The 26,925-nt window shown below is 38.6% G+C and overlaps 1 protein-coding gene across 1 annotated transcript; it reads left to right on the plus strand.

Annotated features, from left to right (window-relative positions):
- Positions 1–221: 221 nt before the first annotated feature.
- On the plus strand, positions 222–26,925 carry UBE2V1 (ubiquitin conjugating enzyme E2 V1). Its single transcript, XM_026664980.2, has 4 exons — positions 222–268; positions 17,483–17,631; positions 20,662–20,787; positions 24,830–26,925. The coding sequence occupies exons 1-4, from the start codon at positions 247–249 to the stop codon at positions 24,974–24,976; spliced, it is 444 nt and encodes a 147-aa protein (XP_026520765.1). The 5' UTR covers positions 222–246; the 3' UTR covers positions 24,977–26,925.

Consider the following 26,925-nt stretch of genomic DNA (forward strand, 5'->3'; position numbering starts at 1 on the left):
CGGATGTGCTCGTTTCCTAAACGGTATATCTGCACCAAAAAAACAAACGCCGACCCAGAAATAGGGAGAGAGGAAGGCTTTGGTCTCGATGGCCTGCGACGTTTTTTTTTTTTTTTAACCCTGTCTTGCGCCCGCCCGTTCTCCAGCTGCTGCAGCCACTTGCCTTAGCCGCAGCAGCAATTCACTTCCCGCGTTGAAGTGACGTGGGCGGTGGGGAGGGCGGGCTTGGAGCGACAGCGGCGCAAGATGGCGGCCACCACGGGCTCGGGTGAGCGGGGACCGGTAGCCCAGGCCAGCTTGGGCCGTGAGGGGAAGGCGCTCCTCGGTGGGGAGGGAGAAGGGGGTTGGCGACTCTGCCGGGGGTTTGCTTCTCCTGGGAGTGGGGCTCAGAAGGCGTCCCCGCGGGCTCCCAAACCAGCCGGACTCGCCGGCTGGGTGTGTCTGGGGCCCGAGGGACATGCTACTGTATATGGGATGGAACCCATCCAGGCAACCAGCAGGGTGCTGGCAAGGAGAAGACATGAAAGTCTTTAGTCTTTACCGCCATCTAGTGGCCAGCCGTGTTTTGACAGCCCAGGCGTACAAAGGGGCGGTGGCCCCGGGAGTCAGTATCCCGCAGGAATGGGCGAAGAAGGGGCAACTTGGGCATCCTGTTGGTGTGGCAGGGGAGTCCAGGGGAAGGGGGGAAGGAAGAGGGTCTGATAGTGGAGAGAGTCTAAAGAAATCTCCTTCTAGGAAGCTTCCTTTAGTTGTAGAGCTGGTGGGTTTCAGCTCCCATCATCCCCTGCTGTACGGGTGATGGAAGTTGGAGCTGTCCCGTTTGGATTGCACCAGAAATCAGAAAAAGCAGGTGGGAGGAGATGTATGTAAACTCTGGCAGCTTTTTGGAACCTCCATGTTCAGAAGCAGTGAGTCTTGAAGGGTGGAGGTTATGGCCCAGAGGGCTGTTTGCCTTTTCTGTGCCTTTTGATCATTGACCCCTGAGTTGCATATACTTTCCACTGCCACTATTTAAATGGTTTTTGGAGTTCAAGTCCTAATTGAATGTAAGAACTTTCATTTAGGTAGATTTTTAGTACGATCCTTTTAGGCTCCGCTACTAGGAAGTGACGTTTTATCTTGAGCCTAATGCACTGTGTCGTTCCCAGCATTATAGTGTCTCGGTTACGCTGAGGTAAGATGGGCTGTCAATGAATTTTATGAATAAATAAATCCTAAATTATGTCAAAGATGATTGGGGGGCTGGAGGCTAAAATATAGGTTGAGTCAAGGTTGACTCAGCCTTCCATCCTTCCGAGGTGGGTAAAATGAGGACCCAAATTATGCTCACTCTGTAAACCACTTAGGGAAGGCTGTAAAGCACTATAAAATGTGCTATTGCTATATGAAGAATGGTTGCAAGATTTGGATGAAAAGTGAAAAGAAGAACTAGGACTGACATGATAGCACTGATCCAGTATTTGAGGGGTGCCATAAAGAAAAACAGGGTCAACCTATTTTCCAACGCACCAGAAGAACCAAAGGATGAAAAGTGAACAAAGAGAGAAGCAACCTAGAACTAAGGAGACAGTAAGAAAAATCAACCAGTGGAACATCTTGCCTTCAGAAGTTTTGAATGCTCCAACACTGGAGACTTAGGAAGGGACTGGACAACCATTTGTCTAAAATGGTATAGGGTCTCCTGCTTAAGCAGGGAGTTGGATTAGAAGACCTCCAAGGTCCCTTCCAACTGTGTTATTCTGTATTCTGCAAAAGTTATAATTCTAAAACAATCCAATATTTTAGACATGAATTATGTTTGTTTGATAGAGATGATTGCTCGGAGTACCTTATAGCTGGATAGGATTTCATCCTTGCTTGTTGTCTGTCTTCAAGCCAAGTCTTTAAATACTACTGGTAGCTTTCAGTTGGTTTTAAGAAGACACTACAGTCTTTGATGACTTATTGTAAGCAACAGAGATTATGAGGACAATCTGGAGACTGTTGAGGTGTTTCCTGACAATATTTCTATTCTACAACTGCTTATTCACTGAATTTGATGACTATTCACATAACCTTATATTCTAGTTATAACTTGTGACTTCCCCACAGCTTTTTCTGTCCCTGTTTATTATCAGAGAAAAAGAAGAATATTTTGATATATTTTGCATATAACCACATAGTGGGGTGGTTCCTAGCTTAATTAAGAAAGGGTTGTCTCTGGGGAAAGTAATTGCTCAGGTGAGTAGATACTGCTGGTAACAAATTTGTTTAGAAAATTTTTCCAATTCAAAATTTTCCAGGAAACCTACATCTTTATCTACAGTACAAAGTTGTAAATGTTATTGCCAGAAGTTGAAGTGATGGCTTAAAAGGATATTAGACAAATAAATGGAGGAAATTGTCCAGTATGTCTGGAGAATCAGATCTGGACAGCGCTGATATAGATCACATGATATTATGATTAAATAATTCTTGATAGGGTCTCAATGAGTTAATAATGGGTTCAGAAAGGGCTGATGCCAAATAAAATGTTGAAAAACTTGTTCTACATAATACTTCATAAGAGTGAGTAACAAAAATGTTTTTTGGCAAATTAAAAGCTTCCATCCCTAAAATGGAATTTCCTTGTGTTTTGTTGAAAAAGTTATCAAAAAGGCTAGGGTGTTGAGATCTTTCTATGGAGATGATTGTTTCAAATGGGAGGGTAAACAATAAATATGATTTTTCTAAAGCAGACATTTTTCATTAAAACAGTCTGTGGCAACCCAGCATCTTTTGTCTATACAAAGTGAAGTGATAAGAAATGCTAACATATTAACTATGCAGTCCTATGAATGTTGGCTCATAAATCCTATTTATTGAGAATTATTTTTCTGAAAGTTCACAAGGACTCCAGCCTAATAAGGACATCCTTTATTCCTCCATATTAATATAGATAAGTGACTTTTATGAGATTAGACTACTGTACTTGTCCATTTAGGTTAAAAATAGGTACTGTAATTAGTTTATTGTCCCTAGAGTCTAAAGCATTTATTTACTATCTGATCCAGCTGGAATCCTCTCTTATACAAGAAATGTGGCAAATCATCAAGCTGTAGTTTATCCAGCAACTTGCCAGTCCTGGGGCAGAAGAGGAAGGAAGCATCTTTTAGGGTAGAATCTGCTGTACTGTATCTTTAAAGGAAGAAGCTATTTTGTGGTCCTTAGTCTGGAGGAAATGATTGGTCATAGACTGGAACACATTCAATAAATTGGAAGAGAAAGAATTTCTGTCTAGTTCACATTTGTTAATGATATTCGTGTACCCAGTAGAACAAGTAAAAATCTTTCACTTGAGCTTATAGAAATTATTTTCTTTCTCGCATTTTAGTTTCCAGCTTGAAATTTATATAGAAGAAATTAAGTGTAACCGGCAACTGTTTTGGTTTGTAAAACTCTATAGTCTATTTAAGTGACATTTTTAAATAAAAATCAAAAGATAAGTACATTGCATTTAATGTTGATTTAACCACTTTGTTTTCAAAGCAGTCTTAGGCCACTTTAGTTTCTCTTCCCCCTGACATGAAGGAAATCAAGAATAGTTGCATCCTGTATTTGATAGTGGCAATGGGGTGATGCCTGACATCTTTATTATTTGATTGTATTTATAGTGGACTTGTTGAACAATGCAGCAGGGACCGATCTGGATAACACTGAACATTTCTGCTTCCAACGATTGGCTTATCTTGTCCCCAACAACCTAGCCAGAAAATAGCTGTCCATGGTTTGGTTTAAATGTAGTGTGTCTGATTGAAGCTGACCTACTGATTTGATATAGCTGTCTTTGCATTGCTTGAGCCATGTTTATAATGTTATCCAAATGCATGAAGTTTGTAATTCATTTCAAAATTGTTTTGTTATACTACTGAATGTAATGCATTCCTGAACACAAGCAAAATGACTGTTCTTTGGTTTTTACAATAAAGCACTATTCTTCAGAGTTCACAAGAATAGCATGTTCAAATCCTTTTTTGGCTTGTGCGCTGCTCTGAAGTTCTTTTTGCACACTGTTTTGATAATCCAAAACCCCACTGACAAAGGAAGTAGCATACCATCCTAAACCTGTATGAACTTGTCTGAATGCTAAGGTGAGCTATGGAAGCCCTCTGTCATGTGCCTGCCAATTAGATCTATCAGATAAGTAGGGACAAAAGACAGGATCTGCCATCCCCTATAACTATTTCTTAATTTGTTCTTAATCTTTGAAGGTTTTATTCCACTGCTTTCTCTGTTATATTTCAATGGACTTAATTTTTATTTTTATTTGTATCACATTTTTAGTTTGTTGTATTCTATACTTTTAGTTTGCAAAACTGTTTTGAAAATATCTTTCAAAAGGGTACAAAATATTGTAATTGTAATAAAGTTACATGATCAGATAGATATTTATTACATTTGCATCTTACTTCTTTCCATGGATTTAATTCCTTCTCTGCTTATAATTATTGTAAGGTAAAATACTGTTAATAGCCAAAGATATGCTGTTTCTTTAATTCAGATCCAGTATTTTAACCACTGTATCACACTGTTTCTTAGGTTTCCCAGTCTGAGCAGATAATTCTGTTCAACAAAAATATATAGCAGCAATAGCAACAATTTTTGAATGAGGAAATGAAAAATCTTAAGTTAACTCATAATTCTACAATTGTTAGTATCAAAACATTCATTTTAGCAGTTTTAAAGTAGTTTTATTGTTCTGGTCAAATGTCCTGCTTGGATGTTGTATTTTGGAAATATCTTCCTACAAACCTACTGTTTCAGCAGCCACATTTGAAACACTGAGACGTTTATTTTCAACCTTTGTACCAGCATATTGGACTTTGTTCGTGATACAACAACTTTGCAATACTGGCCTAAAACTATAGGATGTGACAGTGTACTATAGCAGTGTCTTATACACTAACGATTTGTGATGCAGAAAGAGTTAAGTTTGTCCTGTTTCATAAAATATTCTGACATGGGAATTCCAGCACTTCCGTCTTGTGAAGTGTTAATTGATTAATTGATTATGTGCCATCAAGTAGGGATGTGCCATCACTTAGGAATACACAGAAATATTTTCTCCACACACACACACATTTTTATATAGAGAGATCTTAGTCACCTTTATTCATGGTGGTCCATTTTCGGCTATCAGAGTAGTGCAGATTATTGATGTTTATTCCTTCAATTTAAAAACAGTACAAGTAGTTCTAAAATTACAACCATTCATTTAGCGATTGTTTTGAAGTTACAGTGGCATTGAAAAAAGTGAGATCATTACAGTAGATCAGTGTTTCTCAACCTTAGCAGTTTTCAGATGTGTGGACTTCAATTCCTAGAATTCTGGGAGTTGAAGTCCACACATCTGAAAGTTGAGAAGGTTGAGAAACACTGCAAAAGATCCTTACACTTAGGACTGCTGCAGCATTCTCCCAGTGTCACATAATCAGTATTCAGGCACTTGGCAACCAACATGTATTTATGACAGTTGCAGATTCCCAGGGTCATGTGATCTCCACTGGCCACCTTCCTTGCCAGCTTCGGCAAGGAAAGTCGGTGGTGGAAGCTGGATTCACTTAACAACCATGTTGATTTACTTAAGTGCAAGGCAAAAAGGTGGTGAAATCAGGCATAATTCACTTAACAATAGCCTTGCTTAGCAACAGGAATTCTGGTCCTAATTGTAGTCATAAGCAGACATGATATTCTTCCGATTAAAATCGGAATTCCGATTTTTTTGGGAATCGCCCCCCTCTTTCCCCCCCGTTCTCCTCCTTCCCCTCCCCTCGGAGGCCCCGAGTCAGGAGTTACTACCGCTGGCGCGGCTCTGCGTGGCTCCAGTCCCGCGTTGCCTCAGGAAGGGAAAGGCAAAAAGGAAGAGCCGCGGCGGCGCTTTGCAACGGCAGCAGCGGCTCCTGGTTTTGCCTTTTCCTTCCCGAGGCAACGCGGGACTGGAGCCGCGCGAGCCGCGCCGGCGGTAGCAACTCCTGACAGCCCCAGTCGGATACCTGAGCGGAGCCCGGGCGGTGCGAGCGGAGCCCGCTGAGCGGCAGGAAAAGGGAGCTGGGCAGCGATTTCTTGGCGTGCGGTGGGGGGGTCTCTTTTGGCCGGCCCCGATTTTTTTTTCAGAGGGGAATATCATGCCTGGTCATAAGTCAAGGACTACATATACATATAGTATATACATATACACACATGCACACACACACATACATATGGTATTCAGCTTTGTTCGGGTATTTTCCCACGTCATTATAGTTGTGCTTTTAAAGTTGTAGCAATGTTTTGGCAGAATCTCATCTGCCATCATCAGGCTTCTATATACAGAACACTATAGGCTTCTGTATAGTGTTCATCTGACAAACACAATACAGAAGCCTGATGATGGCAGATGAGATTCTGCCAAAACGTTGCTACAACTTTAAAAGCACAACTATAATGACGTGGGAAAATACCCGAACAAAGCTGAATACCATACATGTAAGTACCCGCGAAAACTTAAAACACACACACACACACACACACATATATATCATCTCTTAATACATATTCAGCATATAACTTGAATAAATAAGAGAAGAGCACATGGCCTTGTCCCACTCTTATGCCATCCCAGAACTAATCTGTTTTGTCATGCTCTGTCTATACGATGCATATAGGTTTTGCATGAGAACAGGAAAATATTCTGAATTCCCAATTTTTCTAAAGGATATTCCACAGTTTGACATCAGCAACACAATGCAAAGCCTTTCTATAATCAATGAATCATTTACTTGACTCCTTTTTTTGGGGGGGGGGTATTCTTGGCTTTTTCAATTGGGTTTATCAGCAATAATGTCTCATGTTCTTTGGTCTTTTCTAAAATCAGATTAAATGCTTGGTTTCACTTTTTCCATGTGATGTTTTAATGTATGTTGGATGACCCTAAGCATTATTTTGCTAGCGTGTGAAATTAAGGATATTGTATGATAATTTGCATACTTTGTTAAAAGTCTTTTTGGTATTGGAATGTAACTTGACTTTTTCCAATTGGCTGGCCACTGTGTTGTTTTACATTTTTGCTGGCATAACTTGGTTAGGACCTTTATTGATTCTTCTATTGCTTGCTACATTTCTATGGGTATTCCATCAGTTTCTGTAGGTAGCTTTCTAACTTGCTAATAATCAGATGCTGATCTAATTTTATCTTCTAGTGTTAGACATTCTTGTAAGTAGGGAATATCTTTTAAGGTATTTTGGATGTTGATATATTTACAGTATTTCAGTATACTCTATCTATCTTTGATCTGTTTTGAATTAGATAGTCTGTCCATTTGTGTCTGTAAAGACACTGAAAATGGAATAGCCATACCAATTAATCTTTGAATTGGTATGGCTATTCCATTTTCAGTGTCTTTACAGATTTTGTTGCAATAATGTACTTGAGTCTTATCTTTTGTCACAGCTTTCTGAAACTTTATTCAGTTCCTTTTTGAGATTTTTGTCTTTCTTATCTTTGTCTTTTATTCTCTTCTTGGCAATTTCCACAGTTTACTCTGGTACCCTAGTTTGTTTCCTTCTGCCTCTGGGTTTTTGGACTCTTATTTCCATATCAATCTTTAACAGCTTTTTAAAGTTCATTCCACCGTTCCTGTGATTCTCTACTAATGAAATTCAAGACTCCAAAGTGCTTCCTGATGTTCATTTTGAAAATGGTGGATATATGCTCAAGATCATGTTGTGGAAACTGGTTGTCTTTCTTCTTTAACTTAACTGGAACTAGCACATGGCAGGGCTGTTCCACAGTCAGCACTTGGCTAATGTCTTTGATGCTGTCAATGAGCTCCTTTAGTAATAATAGCCTTTAAGAAGAGACTGGCCGACTATTTGTCTGAAATACTTTCCTGCCTGAGCAGGGGGTTGAACTAGAAGACCTCCAAGGTCCCTTCCACCTATTGTTCTATTCCAGCAGTTGCCAAGCGGTGGGCCACGGACAACTGGTGGTTCTGCAAGAAAATTTTGGTGGTCCGCAGAGAAATGTCACACACACCCCCAGAGCACCCCCAAAGCAACTAATCCAGGCTGTGCAGGAACACAAGGCTGCGCTGCCCACATGACCCGCGGGAACTCTCCCCGCCCACTCATCTTTACCTGGCAAACTTGCCTGCTAAATTGCTATTTTTCCTTTTTCCGACTATCATCTGTTCTGCTGTGCCGGGAGATTTAGATTAGCTAGAAAGCTGGAAATCGTTGGATTCCTTGCTTTCTATCTAATCTTTAGATGAGCCGAATCTTCCTTAGGACTGAAGCAGTGCTAGCCGATGCCAGAAAGATCTCTCTGAATGAATCTGTGATTCTGTGAGCAACTCAATCTGCCTGCCTGCTTTGCCTGATTTTGGGTAAAAATTGCTCTTTTTTATAAAAAATTCAATATTTATATAAATATTGATAATATTTAAATACAAGCCATGCCCAGCCAGTCACATGACCACCAAGCCACACCCACAAATTAGGCCATGCCCATAAAAGCAGTTAGTGGTCCCCGGGATTTAAAATTATGAGTTTGGTGATCCCTGAGGTCCAAAAGGTTGGCGACCCCTGTTCTATTCTATTCTATTCTATTCTATTCTATTCTATTCTGCTTCATTTCAGGTTGCTAAGCCAATTCAATACATCTATAATATTTTCAGCTGCTGATTTGCAGTTTTAAGTTGACTAAAATGATAAGGCAAATTATTCATACATGTGGCCTTTGTTTAGCCACAACTGGAACCAGCAACTTGATTGTTAAGGGCAGGGGTCTTCAAACTTGATAGCTTTAAGACTTGTGGACTTCAACTCCCAGAATTCCTCCTCCAGTCATGTTAGCTCAGGAATCCTGGGAGTTGAAGTCCATAAGTCTTAAACTTGCGAAGTTTGAAAACCCTTGGTTAAGGGACACAGCAGTCACTAGGTAAACTGTGACTGTGCTTATGATCTTACTTCAGCTTCCCTTTACTGACTTGTGAAGGTGTGAATGCCAGGCTTGATCACAAGGTTTCTCATTCCTATTGTAACCACAGTCGCTATCCAAAGTAGTCGCTAAACAAGGATTATCTCCTGTTCCATTAAAGAATTGCTTTAAGAGTCTATCTTGAGAGGAGCTATAGACACCATTATCAACATATTGCCATGTCAGCCATTGTGTATAAAATAGCATGGGTAGAGAGTTATGGAGCACATCTGCCTGCTAGTTTCTCTGGTTATATTAGAAACATAGAAAACCGATTGCAGGGGGAAAAATATCTAATAGTCCAGCGAGCCTGCCCTTTTAAAATTTCTTTTAAATTTATTATTTTCATATTTTATTTCATATTTTTTTTAATGTCAGATATTGTTTGTGCACATGTTTTTTTCTTACAGTGTTTTTGTGATGGTGAAAATACGGATCCATTCTCTTCAGGGTTTTTTCCCCCATAAATGAATAATTTCTACAATGATGTGGATACTTACTTATTATACTCGCAGTTAGAAAATAAATAATAATGAGCAGGCTTATAGATTTAGAGTTAATTTCCAGAAGTTAATTGTGAGTTTCTGATGATCACTAAGATGCGGGTGCTCTATTATCCATTGTCATAATTTCATTTTGTTTTGCTTTCCCTCTTTCTGGGTTATACAAAGATTAGGACAGATGTAATGTAAAGTCCCCTTTTGTTTCTTTTGCTGTCTCTGTTGGAACAGCAAATGTCAATCATTGTAGCAGCAATAGATCTATCATCAAATCACTGACATTTTTCAGCTGGTTTGTTTACTCTGCTTGAAACCACATAATAAAGTATTGCTGATGCAGGGTAGTAAAGAACAGAATTTAGAATCACTTCATACAGTGGGTTGGAGAACTCTGCTAAACTGCTACTTTCTTATGCAGATAACTGTGGATTTTATGTTAATTTTAGATGAGACATGCACTACAGATCAAACCATTTCATAACAGTGAGAAAACAACTTTGCATATCTACTTGGAAATAAATACCGTTTAAGATTAAAAAGAGTTTGCAAAGGTGTCCAGAGTAATGGACTCTTCCGTTTATTGTCTGAGTAAACCCAACTGAACTGAGTGGCAATTACTTCTGAGTTGATATTCACCAGTTTGTGCTGGCCTTGTATTGTATATACTTAATGATAATTCAGCTTCATATATTTTCAAGTCTCAGTGTTCTCTATTTAGATTTAAAATGTGGTAGAGTTATGAACCCAAATCCTTCTAAGAATTGGTAAGAGAACTGATGTATGCAACAACAAAAAATACATTGATTGATCATTGCTGTCAACAGGAGGGAATGCACTTTATAAATTATTCTGTAATATTGTGGAAGGTAGGGGAAGAGAAAAATATGCTCTGTCCCCTGAATTACATTCAGGATTAAACTTAATAGAAGATGTAATTATAACATTAAGAATGCTTGATGATTTGGTTCGGTCCATATTTGGAAATGAATATCTGATGTGTATCTTCCAAATTAATTATACAAATTAGAATTCTTCCAGCTCTCCATTTCTCTGAATGTGGCAATGGCAATTAGAAGTCAAATAATGAACATTTGAGGATAAAACAATAGTTCTCAACCTGTGGGCCACAGACCCCTGAGGGGCCACAATATTGTCACAGGGGTTCCACGTGAAGAAAAGTTATGCTTTAAATCTTGAGTTAAGTCTTGGAGTTCCGTGGTCATGGTCTGTGGCCACAAAAGGTACCGGCATTTAAAGGGGGTCTGTGGTGAAGGAAAGGTTGAGAACTACTTTCCTAGAATATTTCAGGAGGAACACAGGTGAAAAAAGATTGATACTGGCTTAATTGTGGGCTTTGTCCTGTTCAGGAAGTGAACACCTTATACACAGATAATAGGTGAAGAACTATTATAAAACTGAAAATGTTTATTTATATCAGCAAACCTTGGCAAAGAAATACCAAAATGATCAAACAGTTTGAATTTTATTGCCAACTTAACATTTATATTGGTTCGTAGAGCAGAATAATGTTTTAGTCCAACTTTGGACAGTGGTCAATTAAACATTAAATGCTTAACTGCTTCGTAGGCTTTTAATGTTGTAGCTACGCCTATAACTCAAACAGCCATGACACTACCAAAATGTAAATTTGCACCTTTTTGTTAAATAACAATCTTGCCAAGTTATGTTTTGTTCCTATTAAACTGTTCCAGTAAAGCATTAATATACATATAAATCTTCTGCTAGTCTACTTTAAGATCCGTTCAGCCCTTGGGTAGTATAATAGCTTTTTTTATTGTTGGTTGAGTCAGGCCATTTTCTCTGGTTATTTTCAAGGATATGTTTTCCGACTTAATTTTGGGTTTGTCACTTTTCATGTGTAGACAGTCATGTTCTTAGCAGAGATGTCTTTCTGTTGCTTTTAAATTTAAAAGATATGAGGTGGTTTTTGTTCCAGATCAGACAAACAAGAGATCTTCTAAATTTTATATCAAGCCTTCCTAGAACGTATCCCTTAGCCCTAATATTCATATTACTATGAAGCTGGGAAAAGAATAAAAAAATACTTTGTTTTGAAACATTTTAAAACTGATATTTTGCAGAACCGTTTTCAAGTTTAAAACTACCATTTTTGTGTATGAAATTATGTGTTTCAAGCATTTGGAAATGATCCACATTCACGACAGAAGTTTGGCACTCAAAATGTGGTGTTTTATGACATTTTGTGCCAGAAATCCTTCAAAATGAAATGTTTTGCACTCACCTAGAAACAAGACCTTACCTCTGTAATTAGGATGGGACTTTAAGGTACTTGAGAAACATTTTATCATTACAATGTATGAAATTCCTCTCCCCCCCACACACACCCCTCACCCTACCCTCTTCTGGGGACAGGCCTATTAGCAGTAAGGATATAAAAAGAGCATTGCTGGATGAAATCCCTGGTTTGTGTGATCCTTCTCTATGTTTTTATAGTGGCGAATCAAGTGCACAAGGAAGCCTTCTGGTCTCCCTGCAGATGGCCTTCAAGGCATCACACTTATCACCCAGCCGGCTTTTATGGCTGATGCAGGACTAGAAGTCGCAGTTTCCTAGTTTTCTAGACCAGCACCGTAACTGCTAAACCAAACCCAAATCCATTGGATTCAACAGATTACGGCTTTAGCATTGTTTAAACCTAGGGGCAGGAGATAGGTCATTTTGACACAGGTCAGCTGAGATTTTTTCCTTTCCACTTTGATGAGAGACCATCAAGGAGAGTTAACAGCACCAGTGAGCCACTGGGAAACAGGAGTAAATTAGCCTGGCTGACAAATGTGTACTGTTGCCTCCATTGGAATTATATCACTTTCCATGCAGTGTAAAGCATTTGAACACAGCTCAGGATAGGGAACAGCACTTGCAAAAACTAAATAAGTCGAACAGCATCTAAAGTTTTCAGATTATCATAGGTGCATCCCTTAACTTCCAATTCGAGGAACTGGCATTTAGTCATATGTATTTTCCCCCTATATTAATATAATTCACAGTGTTGTGGTGGAGAAAATAGGAGGAAGGTGTATTGGATATGCTCGCCACCTTGTGTTATTTCAATAGCAGTGTATCCAAGTATCTTCTGAAAATATTCAGAAGACATAAAAAAAGACCCTCAAAATAGCTGTGACAAGTCTGTGAAAAATTATGGTGCCTCAATAGTTTTGTCACTTCATAAGTACCTCCACTCCTCAATGTTTCACCCTGTTCCAGTAGTTTGCCACATCTGGACGGCCATAAGTTCTACATCCTCACTTTATACATTACTGATCTTCCTATTTTTTATGCTTGCGCATCACTCAGGAACCATTTACTAATGAGTAATGCTCATGCAGGGATGGCTTAAAGTCAATACAATCATAAAATTATATCCTTTTTAAAAATCAGTAAAATTTAATGCAGCATGTATTAAAATAACAAATAAAAGTTACCAGAAGAAGCCACTTAACTGAGGACAAGAATGACACTTAAATGGAATCTGAGAGCCTGCTTAGAAGAGCCTAAATTGTAGCCCAAATGGCTGCAATAAGATCTCAGTGTCTTTGAGAGATATTAGGACAGTTCAAAATGTATTCAGGTTTTTTTTTTAATTAAAATGTATTTTGAAAGGTGGCTTCAGGTTAAATATCTATTTTAGTCAATTCCAATATCAAGCTTTCATTGTCAGTTTTAATGCAAGATTTTACTTTAAAGTGTAATTTCTTTGAGATTTAAGTGCAAACAAATGAAACTTGCTGGAGTGGAAAGTGGAAGAGTTAGAAAGAGTGGTAATTGAATAGAATCAAAGGTGGGAAGGAAGCTTTATAAATGAGGAGAATGTGAAATTGGAGAGGTAGTGTGTGAAGTTTTCTGCAGAGGATGCTGGCATTGGTTTTGACTGACCTGCCAGAAAATTATTGCAAATGAACGATAGATACCCTTTGACAGCAATACCACTGGTGGAGGGTGAGCTAAGTGGATGGGGTCAACATCTTGGATAGTCACTACCGTGTTTCTCACATAATAAGGCCGGGCCTTATTTATTTTTTTTGAGCCCCGAAAAAACGGCTAGGCCGTCTTTTCGGGGGTAACTTAATTTCCCCCCTTTCATCCTCATCTAGAGCGCCCCGCGGGCAGCCTCGCCACCAGCCGCTCCTAACGGGCGATCATGGCGAAGCGCAGAGAGCTCCCTACTCCCACCAAACACCTTTGCTGCAGACCCAAGACCTTTGGCACCTGCCGCTGTTGCTTTCCCTTCTGCCCATTCCGCTGCCGTTTGGAGTGCCGTTGGAGCTGCTGCCGCCGTTTGGAGCTGCCTCTGCCGTTTGGAGCTGCCACCGCCGTTTGGAGTGCCGTTGGAGCTGCTGCCGCCGTTTGGAGCTGCCTCTGCCGTTTGGAGCCGCCGCCGCTGTTTGGAGTGCCGCCGTCACGTTTGGAGCTGCCGCTTCCATGTTTGGAGCTGCCGCCGTGTTTGGAGTGGCGGTGGTGCTCCAAACAGCGGCAGTGCTCCAAACGCGGAAGCGGCAGCTTCAAACGGCAGCAGCGGCTCCAAACGGCAGAGGCAGCTCCAAACGGCGGCAGCAGCTCCAACGGCACTCCAAACGGCGGCGGCGGCTCCAAACGGCAGAGGCAGCTCCAAACGGCAACAGCAGCTCCAACGGCACTCCAAACGGCGGTGGCAGCTCCAACGGCACTCCAAATGGCGGTGGCAGCTCCAACGGCACTCCAAATGGCAAATCCCCCCACCCTTCCCCCTATTTTGCATGTTTTAAACTAGGCCTAAATTTGGGGGGAGGGGCTTAATTTGATTTTATGCCTAGAAAACATGCTGCGTCTTCCTATTGGTGGAGGCCGTATTGTTGGAGAAACACGGTAGAGAAGAAGCATCCTAGCTACTAACTGTTTTGCAATATGGAAAACAGCAGCTGAGCCAGAATTCTGGATTATAGGAGTTTTATTTCTGGCCCCTTGGCAACTGCTACAGTAAGTTGAGAAAAACAACAGCAGATCAGAATTAAAACTGATGTGAATAGCTCCCAAGCAACTAGAGTTAAGGCTTTCCAGTCAAATTCAAATTGCTAGTCATTACCTTTAAAGCCCTAAACCACACAGCTTTGGAATATGTCAAGCTGTGCCTTGCCAGGATTGAATCTGCACATACGTCATCAAAAGAGGGCATGTTGAAAGTCCCCGACACAACCTTCATGAGGTTCAAGGGTATGAGCTACCCAACAGAACTTCTTTCAGACAATTTTGGTTTCGTGCAACTTCCTGCGTCTGGAAATATGTGCAGATTCTATCTTGCTAACTATTCCATCAGTAATCCAAAAGGTGCTTTTTCAAGAGGCAACTGGACTTTCTGTTTTTCCTTTGAAGACCTTTTGCTTCTCATCAAGAAGCTTCTTCAGCTCTATTCGGATCAGTACATCAAGTCTATATTGTTTCAGCAAACCCTTGGTCCCTAATGGTTCTAACTGCATGTATTTCTGTACATAAAATTAATGGGATGAATCATAAGCATTGCATTTAGAAAGATAGTGATTTCTCAGTACAGTATATGTGAAATACTAGCTGCAGTTTCCAAAGAATCGCTCCAGTTTAAACTCGTTGATCTTAGGTTACAGTTATTGATGCTGGTGTTACCAAGGAACAAAATAATGTTTATTAAGTTTTTGTTTTTCTAGAAAGGGGAGCAGATGGTACTTCAGGTATAATTGGAAACAAACTATGTTTAGCAATAGTACTGTATATCGACTTTATGGTTGACAAATGCTTAATTTTGCTTATGCCCGTGAATGATGCTTTAGAGAAAAAAATAGTCCAAATACAATTAAAGCTCCCAACCTATCTATATAATTTTTTTCCTTCAGTCAGTATCAATTCCTGGGGATCCTATGGCCATATCCATGTACTTCTCTTAGCAATAATATAGAATGGTTTTTATTTGTTCTGTTTTAACTGAATGAGGAATCCAGCAGGCTTATGGGGGAGGGCGGGAGATTCTATCTGTTGGGGTTTTTTCCTGTTCCATTAGACTTATGAAATAAGCAGCTTATATGCATTCCCACAAAATGTTGGTGGTAACTTTTAAGGATCATTCACACCCAATATTATCCACAGCAGCTTTTCCCATTTGGTGCTTTTCAAATATCTTGCCACAACTTCCCAATTCTAGCCAGTGCAGCCCTTGTTATGCCACACATCTGGAAAACAGATTGTGGAACTTGGTGTCGTTCCATTCTGTGCAGCAGTGTATAGTAATGAGCAAAACAGCAGAGTAATCTATTGAAAGAAGCTGGGGTTTTTTGGTCATTTGCCCAGTGTACTTTTTGTTTTTACTAGCGCTGATTATGTTATCTAGTTCGTGTAATGAAAGGTCTGCAAGAAAAGGAACGTTGGTAGACTTACCTGAGAATGCGTGTGTCTTCAGTTTTTCTATTCAGTCTATATAGCCAAACAGAGTTGAATACATCCCATGCATGGATCCTGTCTACACCATCCTGGAGAACAACCGAGCTCAGAGAGCACCAAGGACCCCTTATACTTTTTGTTTTCTTTTTCCCAATCTTGTACTCCCAATCTTTTCCCAGGTGTACTCTATGAATGGATAGCATTCTCTATCTATTTGATTCCCTTATCTCCTCACTGCAAATGGCTTAACTTTTTGTTACAATAAGGATATGATCAAGGTATATTTATGTTTCTGTTTATTTACAGCTTTAGCTCAAGAGATACTTTTTCTTTTTAATAACATCTTGTAATGACATAATAGTTTCTCCGCAGCGTGGCATGGTTAATTTGCCACGTAAAATGAATTGTAGAAGAAGTTACTATTTAAATTGTTCTTTTAATACTTTTCTAAGGTCTGTAAAATCAAATGGGTATCTTCTATAGAGATTAATCTTGGATGCAGATTGTTATCAAACTAATTATAAACATAATTGTTGGTAATTATTTATTAATATGTGCTTTGATGCTTAAAGTAATAGCTTCTTTTAGCTGCAGCTACTCATACACACAAAAGCAGGATTTAGCAGGATTTAATTGTAATCAGAGTTATATTGTTAATTATTAACTGGGAGTGACATGGACTAGCAGTGTTCCAATATCTAAGAGGCTGCCACAAAGAAGAGGGAGTTAACCTATTGTCCAAAGCACCTGAAGGCAGGACAAGAAGCAATGGATGGATACTAATCAGGGAGAGAAGCAACTTAGAACTAAGGAGAAATTTCCTGACAGGTAGAACAATTAATCAGTAGAACAACTTGCCTCCAGAAGTTGTGGATGCTCCAACAGTGGAAGTTTTTAAGAAGAGATTGGATAACCATTTGTCTGAAATGCTATAAGGCAGTGGTGGCAAACCTTTTTGGGCTCCTGTGCCAAAAATTGTGAGTGGCCAGCACGCCCATACTCGTGTGCCAGCACCCAGAATGCAATGTGCGCCCCCATGCCCCCTGCGCATACCTGCGCAATCCCCACCCTCACCCCCTTACCTGCACTGTGCCTCACAGTTGATTTTTTGGCTGGTTTGAGGCCTTTTCCGGCCTCCCAGAGGCTTGGAAAAAGCCTCTGCAAGGCTTCTCAGGCCGAATTATATTACAGGAAGTGACAAAACAGGCCTATAATTCGTCCTGAGAAACCTTGCAGAGGCTTTTTCCAAGCCTCTGGGAGGCCGGAAAAGGCCTCAAACCAACTGGAAAAAAATCAGCTGTGAGGCGCGGGCATGCGCAGTGAAGTAAGTTTGCCTGCAGCTCGCATGCCAGTACAAATGGCTCTGTGTGCCACTTGTGGCACGTGTGCTATAGGTTTGCCATCACGGCTATAGGGTTTCCTGTTTTGAGCATAGGGTTGGGCCAGAAGACCTTCAAGTTCCCTTTCAGCTCTGTTATTCTGTTTAAATGTTTAGCACACTAATAAGACACCTCGGTCCAGATACTCAATATTATTTTGCCAACAACCATTCTAATCTCAAAAGTCCAATCTGATTTATTTCCAGGAGTAAAGGTTCCTCGTAATTTTCGACTGCTGGAAGAGCTAGAAGAAGGCCAGAAAGGAGTAGGAGATGGAACAGTTAGCTGGGGTCTTGAAGATGATGAAGATATGACACTTACAAGATGGACAGGCATGATTATTGGCCCCCCAAGGGTAAGCATCAGTTTAAAGATATAAAACTACTGCTTTGTTTTAAAACTGATTTCTAGTATTATAATAGGATACATTATTTTTGTGATTGATTTTGTAATATACAGTAGTTCATAGTATGAGAGGGTTGTATAATAGTAAATCCCATGCTTAACTTCTTTTCTTTGCCTTTTTAAATGATATGGAGATTCCATTTCAGTTTTTAATGTTTTTAAAGTGTAGCATTAAATTGATTGTTGTTCAACTGATTATTTGACTAACTGGGTAATTTAATCACAATTTCTTTTTTGCACATAATAATGAATCAAAAACTGCTAAGGCAAAACTCAATTGGGAAAAGTTCAGCTTTACAATAATAGATGAGGGAGTAGGATATGAACATACTTTTGAATGCCATATGCTGTGCATAAATTGTAGACATCTTTCATAAATGGGACTTTGAAGCAAATGTAATTTAAATGGATCTGTTCATCTTGTTTTGAGGACCCAAGTCTGAACAAAATTGCTTTAAAGAATTCATATAGGATTTCTCAGTCTCTTCAAATGAAAGATGCAAAAAATAAATGTTATAAACAAACTGAAAGAAAATTAGACAATAAATAATACGCCATTTTACTTTGAAATACGAAGGAGTAAAGATAGTACAGTTACCAATTCCTCATAATTAAAATTGACAACTTAAAACTGAGAGTTTTACATTTGCTTATAGCACCCCCATCTGATCACGAAGGAATATAGAGCATGATACCTAATAGTTATAAATGTCAGGAATAATTTTCATTGATGTTGCTTAAATATGCTTACCTATAATATAACTACATTACAACAAAGCATTCTTCTATATAGAAACAAGTTTTGTGATGAAATTATAGAAGAAACATTCAGTTTAGCTTCAGTTTCTTAAGGTGATTTTTATGTCAAAAACATAGATGTGAGGAAATCTGACTGGTGGCCATCCCATCCCAGGTTCGATCTGCTCACTAGGGTGTGTCCTCTTCCTCTCTCAGTGCTCCATGTGTCTCTCTCCCAAAACTGCTTCTCCGTGAAAGAGAATGTCAAATCATACAAGATACAATGTGCTACATTGCTTGAACTTCCAAACAAGCTCAAGGGCCATTTGTAGAATGTCAAGAGCACGACATTTGGATGGATAGACTTATGTCTTGATTTATTGTTTGGAGAATCAGAAATTTAATTAGGAAGCATAGACTGCAAGACATACAGCTTTGATCTAACAACCATTAAAATAACATTAGTTTGAATTGGAAAGCTCCAAGTTGTAAAACCAGCCAATGAACATCCAAGGAAGTAGTAACCAAATGAAATTCTAGGATAATATCACAAATAGAGCAGCCAATCAGAATATGAGAAAATGTCATGTCCATGGTACGAAGAGGTACTTGTGCTTTTAAAAAATGCTGATATAATCAAAAGGGGAACTTCTTCCTGAATACTAGGCTATGTTGTCAAATTCCTTCTAATGCTAAATCTTTGGTAAGTCTTTCAAGATGGAGAGACAGGGCATTTTTATTTTGAATTTTTCTAGTTGAAGCATGAAAAAAACAGTTCGCTTCAGAAGTTTTTAAAACTTTTCTAATTTTTCTCTGAACCATGTCAAGTATTTTGAATTTTCTTCAGGAATGCATGGACATGTCGTAAAAACACTATGAGTTGAACTCATCTTGAAGCAAAGTTTATAATATGAAATGGTAGATATAAGTATTTCTCTATATGTTGAATTATTTATTTAGATGCTTAAATATGCTTATCCTAGGACATTTTGAAAGTTAACACATTTCTACCTGATCTAGATTAATATTCTTTTTTGCTGCTGAATGTAAGCTAATCTATTTACCATTTATTATATGTTTAACAATTATATTGATTTTTATTAATTATTTCATGAACTTGATTCTTATATTATAAAATATATGAATCATTTGACTTTTCCAATAAATTTTAAATTGAGTTTCTTTTGTGGTGTAGTCTTAATTTATTACTCACCATCAGGTCCCAGTTCAGCATGGCATAAAATAATCCAGCTGTCAATCACAACCAATTGGTTTAAATGAGTTCAGCCTGGAAACAATGTCATATTTTAAAAATATCATCATGTATATCTATTGGGTGTACTTATTTTTTTCTGTGCTTGGGACTAGTGCTCATCTTTATGTGGTTACTAGTTTTGAGAAAGCATTCAAGTATGTGTCATTTTTTATCAAAATAAGTTGCAATCCAAATTGTATCCTAATTACTGTCATGTTGCACTTGTAATATATCCATTTATAAGCCAGAATGTTCTTTGGAGGAAAAATAAGAGCATATTGATAACAAATGGAATTTGCTAGTCAATAATTTATACTGAGGATGCAGTATAGAATGCATCTGATGGAAGATACTTTGTATATATTTTGCCTTTTGTAATTCTTGGAGAAGCCCAGTATAAACAGTTATTTAATTGGAATATGATCCCAACATCCCAAGGTAAGCAGAAGGCTTATGAATCATACAGTTTTCCATCAGTTCTCCATAACCTCCAAAATCAGATATTGAATAACAGAAAAAATTTCTAAGACAGTGGTTCAGAGGAAAAGAACATGCAAAAAAAAAAAGAACATGCAAGTAACCAAGGATGAATACAAATGAATTTCCTTCTGTTTGCAAAGTAGAATATTTACATCCAAGCAGTAATTTAGTAGAGTGCCAAATTGTAGGTTCTCTCCCTCAAAGAGCAGGTACATCCTGTTAATTTAAAAAGACAACCACTTGTTGAGAAACACTTGGAGTCGCGTATGTCAGGTAAATAATTAGTAAAAAAGAAAAAAGAATTAGGGAATACATCTTTGTATTTTTAGATGCACTTGTCCATCTGTAGTTATCATTATTTACTGTATTATGTGCATGCAAATTGTGTTCATTTGGAGGGTGGGAGAAAAGAAAGAAAATAGCTTCGCTAATTTGAAACTGATCTTGTATGCCATGGTCCTTTAGTTATGGATTCCTTTACAGAAATATTTCTTTTTCCCCCCACAGACTATTTATGAAAACAGAATATATAGCCTTAAAATAGAATGTGGCCCTAAATATCCTGAAGCACCTCCATTTGTAAGATTTGTAACGAAAATTAATATGAATGGAGTAAATAGTTCTAACGGAGTGGTAAGTTTTTCACTATTTCTATCCTAACAGTAATATTCTGTCAGTTTTTCAAGCAGAATAGGAAAGCAGCACATTTTTGTAAGCATGCAGCTAATTATTTATTATTCTGTTTTGCCATTTTTCTGTTGTAAACATTTGAGAAACTTTAATATTTTAAGTGTGAGACCAGTTTTTAAAAACACAATAATACAACAGTATATCAAATATAAAACAATAAAAGAACTTGTACAGGAAAGCCTGAGATAATTAATAGTTAATGAAAACCTGTTAACTTCTATGAGCCATGGCTGTTGTTAGAAATTTGGCAACCTAACAGTTGGTGTCCTAAGACTGTCCTTCATTTAGTTAGTATCAGCACTCGTAACATTACCAAGGAGCCTCAGTGGCGCAGTGGTTAGAGTGCAGTACTGCAAGCTACTCCTACTGCAATTTGGCAGATTGAATCCCACCAGGCTCAAGGTTGACTCAGCCTTCCATCCTTCCGAGGTGGGTAAAATGAGGACCCAGATTGTTGGGCGCAATATGCTGACTCTGTAAACTTTGAGAGGACTGGAAAGCACTATAAAGCGGTATATAAATCTGAGTGCTATTGCTATTACATGACCTACAGGCTTGTATTACTGCATTATAACATACAAATATGCTTTTCATAAACAGTGTTAGTGAATCTACCCATTATCTGAGAATAGATCAAAATGGTATGATTTTTGAGCTATAAGGCAAATAGGAAATGCTAATTCTAGGCCCCAAATCCTCCACTTGAGATTAGCTATGAGATTTGTCAAGTCTGAGAGCAGCTAAAGCCAGGAAGGAAAAACCATGGTATGCCAAAACAAGTTTAATTAATTTTATATAGTAGGTAACTTTCAATATGTGGTACTGAAAGGAATATCTTTAAGCTACTGAGAAAAAGGAAATTTTACCACTTTTTCTCACTTCCCTCTGACAGAAATTGCAGTATAAAATGGTCATTAAAAGGTTTAAAAACATCTATTTATTAAGATGTTTGTTTATTGATATGCATGAACACCAGCAATAATAATAAACCAAGGGATGTTTTATTCTCCATAGACTCTCTAAAACCATTCAGTGTTTTAATAGCTTACAGAGAGCCAATAATATGGGAGTCAATCAGGTACTTAAGAGGGCAATGTCTGATCAACATTGTGTATTCTAGAGCAGGGGTGTCAAACTCTATTTCATTGAGGACCACATCAGGGTTGTGTTTGATCTCAGAAGGCCGGGGGTTGGCGTGGCCATGGGGCACCTGTGGCCAGGTGCTAAGGCAGGACTTCCCTGAGATCTTCCCTCACTCTCATTATAACTTACTTACTTCTCTTCTTTTTCCTTCTCTCTTCCTTCTCCTTTCTTCTTCCCCTTTCCTTATTTTTCCTCCCTTGCTCTCTTCCCATCTTCTCTTCTTTTTCTTTGTCTTTCCCTTCCTCCTTTCCTGTCCCTTCTTGCATATTCAAATGCAAAAGGGGAAACATTTCTCCTTCTGTTTTTGTTTGGATAGTCCTCTGCCAGCAAAAACTGAGCTCGGGGAGGCTGTCTTGGCTGAAAACAGGCTGCCGGGGGTGGGTGGATATTGGCAGAGGGCTGCAGAAGGCTGTTGCGTCCAAAAACGGGATGCGGGGACAGTGCTCACCCCGCCCCCGAGCTCCATTTTGGCTGGCAGGGGGCACCTCAGGTCGGTCCTTTGCTGTTTCCAGGCCAGCCCCATGGACCAGATCTAAGCACCCTGCGGGCTGGATCCTTGAGTTTGACACCCCTGTTCTAGAGGATCTGGATCTGGATTGTCTAGCCCCATTCCAGTCTAGTTCCATTCCAAAGATGGCTTGGTAGTTCTGACAGATGACCTGCTCCAGAGAAAAAACAGGAGTATGCAATTAAACATGGAATCCTTCTGAGTTGACCATCTGAATCAGAAGTAGGAGGTCCTGGGGTTGTTTTGGTTTCTCTCCTATTTATGTGGTTGGCTCCCTATAGTGTTTTTAGGAAGCTTTCTGACCCTTATGGCAGTTAGGGATCTGGCAGGGGTCTATACTCTCTATCCTATTATATAAAGTTTAAAGCAGGGGTCTCCAACTTTGGCAACTTTAAGACTTGTGGACTTCAACTCCCAGAATTCCTCAGTCAGCTTTGCCTAAGTTGAAGTCCACAAGTTGCCAAGGTTGGAGACCCCTGCTTTAAAGTATAATGCATTATTTGTCTAACTGTAGTTTTTTATAGATGGTTATGTGTAAGTATTGAAAAAAAATTATTTTCCATACACAAATAATGGGCAATGGGATTGAGGAAGTTAAAACACATTATTTTAGGATATATATATATAATTACTTTAACTACAACTCTTCTGTTGACCAGTGATAATGAAAACTATCCCATGGCTTAAGTTTGTTTCAATTTGGTGCATGCAGAAGAGATCATATTTATTAAATATTGAGTTATTTTTTAATCTTTTAATCCTTTACAATAATTTCTCCTGAATATTTAATCCAGTGGACTAGTGTGACACCCTGTATATTGTTGAACTTGTCTCTGTGCCAGTAATTAACATAGCAGAACATTTATCAAAGATAAATTGTACTATTAATTGTTCTGTAGTTGAGATATACCTCTGTTTAGCTGCCTAAGAAAAATAAGCATATTATTTTCAAACATATTAATTACATAATGCTCTGTTTCTATATTAAGCTCTGAAGAGTTTTTGATTCTTCCTATATTCTGAGCTAAAATCTGTAATAAGTCCAACAAAATAGGTAAGGGTAGATTATCTTTGCATCATTCCCTTATTTTGATGAAAATATATGTAACTAAAATGCAGGTTACTGCTATTGCTCAAAATCTATTTCCAATAATAAGTTTAGTAGAGATTTACTTTTTATTTTTACTGTTACGATATACATGTTTTCAACTGATTTTTTAAAAAGATTCTTATTCTTTATTTTGTTGATCTTATATATCACCAGAAATTATGACAATATACCAATTCAAGAAATAATGAAATAATAGAAGACTTTTCATTTATAATCTAGATATTAAAGGGAATATGAGTTTCAGAAAATAACTAATAAAAACTATTGATAGAAGAAAAAGGCATCTTTGATTTTTTTTTTTTGCCTCCTACTTTCAAACAACGCTGCTTTCCAAAACCAACAGACTGTGTGCAAAGTAAACAAATAAGGCTTAAACGCCCAGGTTCTACAGATTTGAATTGGCCTCTGTTGAGTGATTCGACAACTGTTTACTCCTTTTAAACATTGTATTAAACATTGTATGAAATCCAAAGAGCTGGTATTGGCATGCTTAACATAGGAATATTCATGACTACAGCCATTCATACTACAGGTAGTCCTCGACTTACGACCACAATTTACGAGCCCAACATTTCTGTTGCTAAGCGAAACAGAGGTTAAGGGAATTTTGCTCCCATTTTATGACCTTTCTTGCCACAGTTGTTAAGTGAATCACTGAAGTTAGTAACCTGGTTGTGAAGTGAATCTGGCTTTCCCCTTGATTTTTCTTGCCAGAAAGTCGCAAACGGTAAACCACATGACCCCAGGATACTGCAACCATCATAAATATGAATCCGTTGACAAATGTGTGGATTTTGATCATGTAACCCAGGCCTGTAAAACGGCCACACCCACCCCGGCTCGGCAAAGGCAAAAAAACATTGCAATACATCACAATACAGCCATGATGCGAGTGGGTTCGACACCCCTAATGTAACTATAAGGATCCTGCAACAGCCATAAGTGTAAAAACCGGTCATAAGTCACTTTTTTCAGTGCCATTGTAACTTCAAATGGCCACTAAATGAACAATTGTAAGTCAAGGGTTACCTGTATTTAAGAACCGTCTCATTTTTACAAAGTGATGCATCAGCTAGATTGGAGCTTTCAAGGAATACAAGTCAGGAACCTTTTGTGTTTCTGAAATTTTGTAGCTCTTTACCCCTAGGCCTGACTGTTTTCGTTGTTGAAATAAGGCACATAAAGCTGTTTGAGACTTAAGTTTGTTCATTGTTTTCCGCCAGGTTGATCCAAGAGCCATATCAGTCCTAGCAAAATGGCAGAATTCTTATAGTATCAAAGTTGTTCTGCAAGAGCTCCGGCGTCTTATGATGTCTAAAGAAAATATGAAACTTCCTCAACCACCTGAAGGACAATGTTACAGTAATTAATGAAAAAACAAAAAGAAAAATCATGCCCCATCATTCAATTTAAGCTCTCTTCATTTTCCATAGTAGTAAATTTTCTAGATGCATCTTGTAGATCTCCAAGTACTGGAAAGGAAGTTCCCATTGCAAAGGAAAGTTTATCTTGAGATACTGTAAATTATACTAATTTTTTTTTTTTCATTTGAAAATAAGTTGTGCTATAACAAATAATGCTGTCCTGTGTAACCACTGTCCACATAGTTGAACTTCTGGTATCAAGAAAAGTCTATTTAAATTTATTACTGTCAAAAAGACCAGTGTGTCACATTGAACTCGACTGTGAAAAAGCATAAAAAGCATACATCACACAATCACATTGCTGTGTGTTCGGCCTGGGTTTATATCTTTTCTCCCGTCTCTCTCTCTCTCTCTCTCTCTCTCACACACACACACACACACTTTCTTTTTCTCCCTCTCCCTCCCCCTCTTTCTCTTCCTTTCTCTTTATGTGTTTGCAATAGAGTTGATGCTCAGGGCTATTTATTAGAGTAGACATGGAGAGCACAATCCATAGATCGTGATCTTGCCCAAGACCTTTTGAAAAGAGTATAGAGTCTGAGCCAGAATATCCTTGGTTCTTGCACAGTTCTCCTTTGATCCAAAAGGGCTTGCCCAAGACAACGTTCCCAAAAGATTGTGCCACAAGGTTTCAATCACCAGGTGTGTCTGGGTTGTATGGACTACTAATGGGATGCTTTTGGTAACTTTGGTCATCCCTCCCTTTGTGCAAGCTCTAGTAAAACGCTGAATGTCTCTAAGGTTGGTTTTTTATTTTTCTGCTTTTAATGAATGCTTACACAGCCATTTGGGGGCAGGTTCTTCTTTCTCCCAAAACCTTTGCTACGGCATAGATTGTATATCTGTCTCACTCTTTCCCCCCTGGAATGAGGGCCTTGAGGTGACAGATCTGGGGGAACTTTTCAGACTTTCCTGTCTGTCTTTCTTGTCATGGTTGGGGTGCTGCTTTCTTTTTGCCCCTTCCATGATGCTTTACATTTGGCCAAAAGAGGTAAGTGGCTGGCAAACTGCCTGATTTTATTGTTATTATTGTTATTATTATTATTATTGTTATTATTATTATTGCTTCATGCTTGTCAATTTTGGGGTGGGGCATGGGTAGGGTCTATAAATTAATCTTCACCAGCTGAGAAAACAAGAATGTCTGGTTTTGCTCACAAACAGCCTTCCCTTCCTATCCTGTGGCAGCTTCCATACCAGAAAGCTAGCCATAGCTGACATATTAGACAGGGTTTTGATACAGTGAAAGAGCAGTAATTTACCAGGAGCGTCTAAGTCCGTTGTTAAGAATGGCTAAATATTCCGGAAAGATCTCTACATGGATGTTTAAAACAAACACTCCAGCTTTCTGAGCTGAAGGTCACTACCTCTGCTTGAATGCCATGTTAACTGCTCATCGGCATGCATAACTTTGTGGCTCCGTAGCAGCCTGCCGGCATAAAGACAAATCCATTTTGTGAAGAGGAGATTGTGTTCTGACAACCTGCAGAGAGGGAGATGCGTTTCTTTCCTAAAGAATCAGATGGTGCTGCCATGCATGGTGGGTGAGGCTTCTTGGCAAATCACTTCTTTTTCAGACTCCTTGTTTTGGACCACTGACTGCTGAAACGTGGATGCAAAGCTTAAATGCAAACAATCCAATGTATCCTCTTAACGAAAATTTTAAAAAATGCAGTGTTCGTGTAAAACAAAAAGCAAAAGTCAACGTTTAAAAGCAGAAGTATCAAGACAATGAATAATTGATGTTTCCATTAACTCTTTTAAGGAGCATATTAGTTGTAAGGATTTAACATCCTCTGTAATTAAAAAAAATTAACAGTATTCCATAAGCAGCCTTTTTATTGTATCAGACCATTGCCTGATTTTAATATAATAAAAAGTGTGCATTAATATTA

Source organism: Notechis scutatus, chromosome 3 (genome assembly GCF_049901735.1).
Source record: "Notechis scutatus isolate UNSWTSFEM ecotype Mainland chromosome 3, rNotScu1.2, whole genome shotgun sequence".
NCBI classification, from domain to species: Eukaryota; Metazoa; Chordata; class Lepidosauria; order Squamata; family Elapidae; genus Notechis; species Notechis scutatus.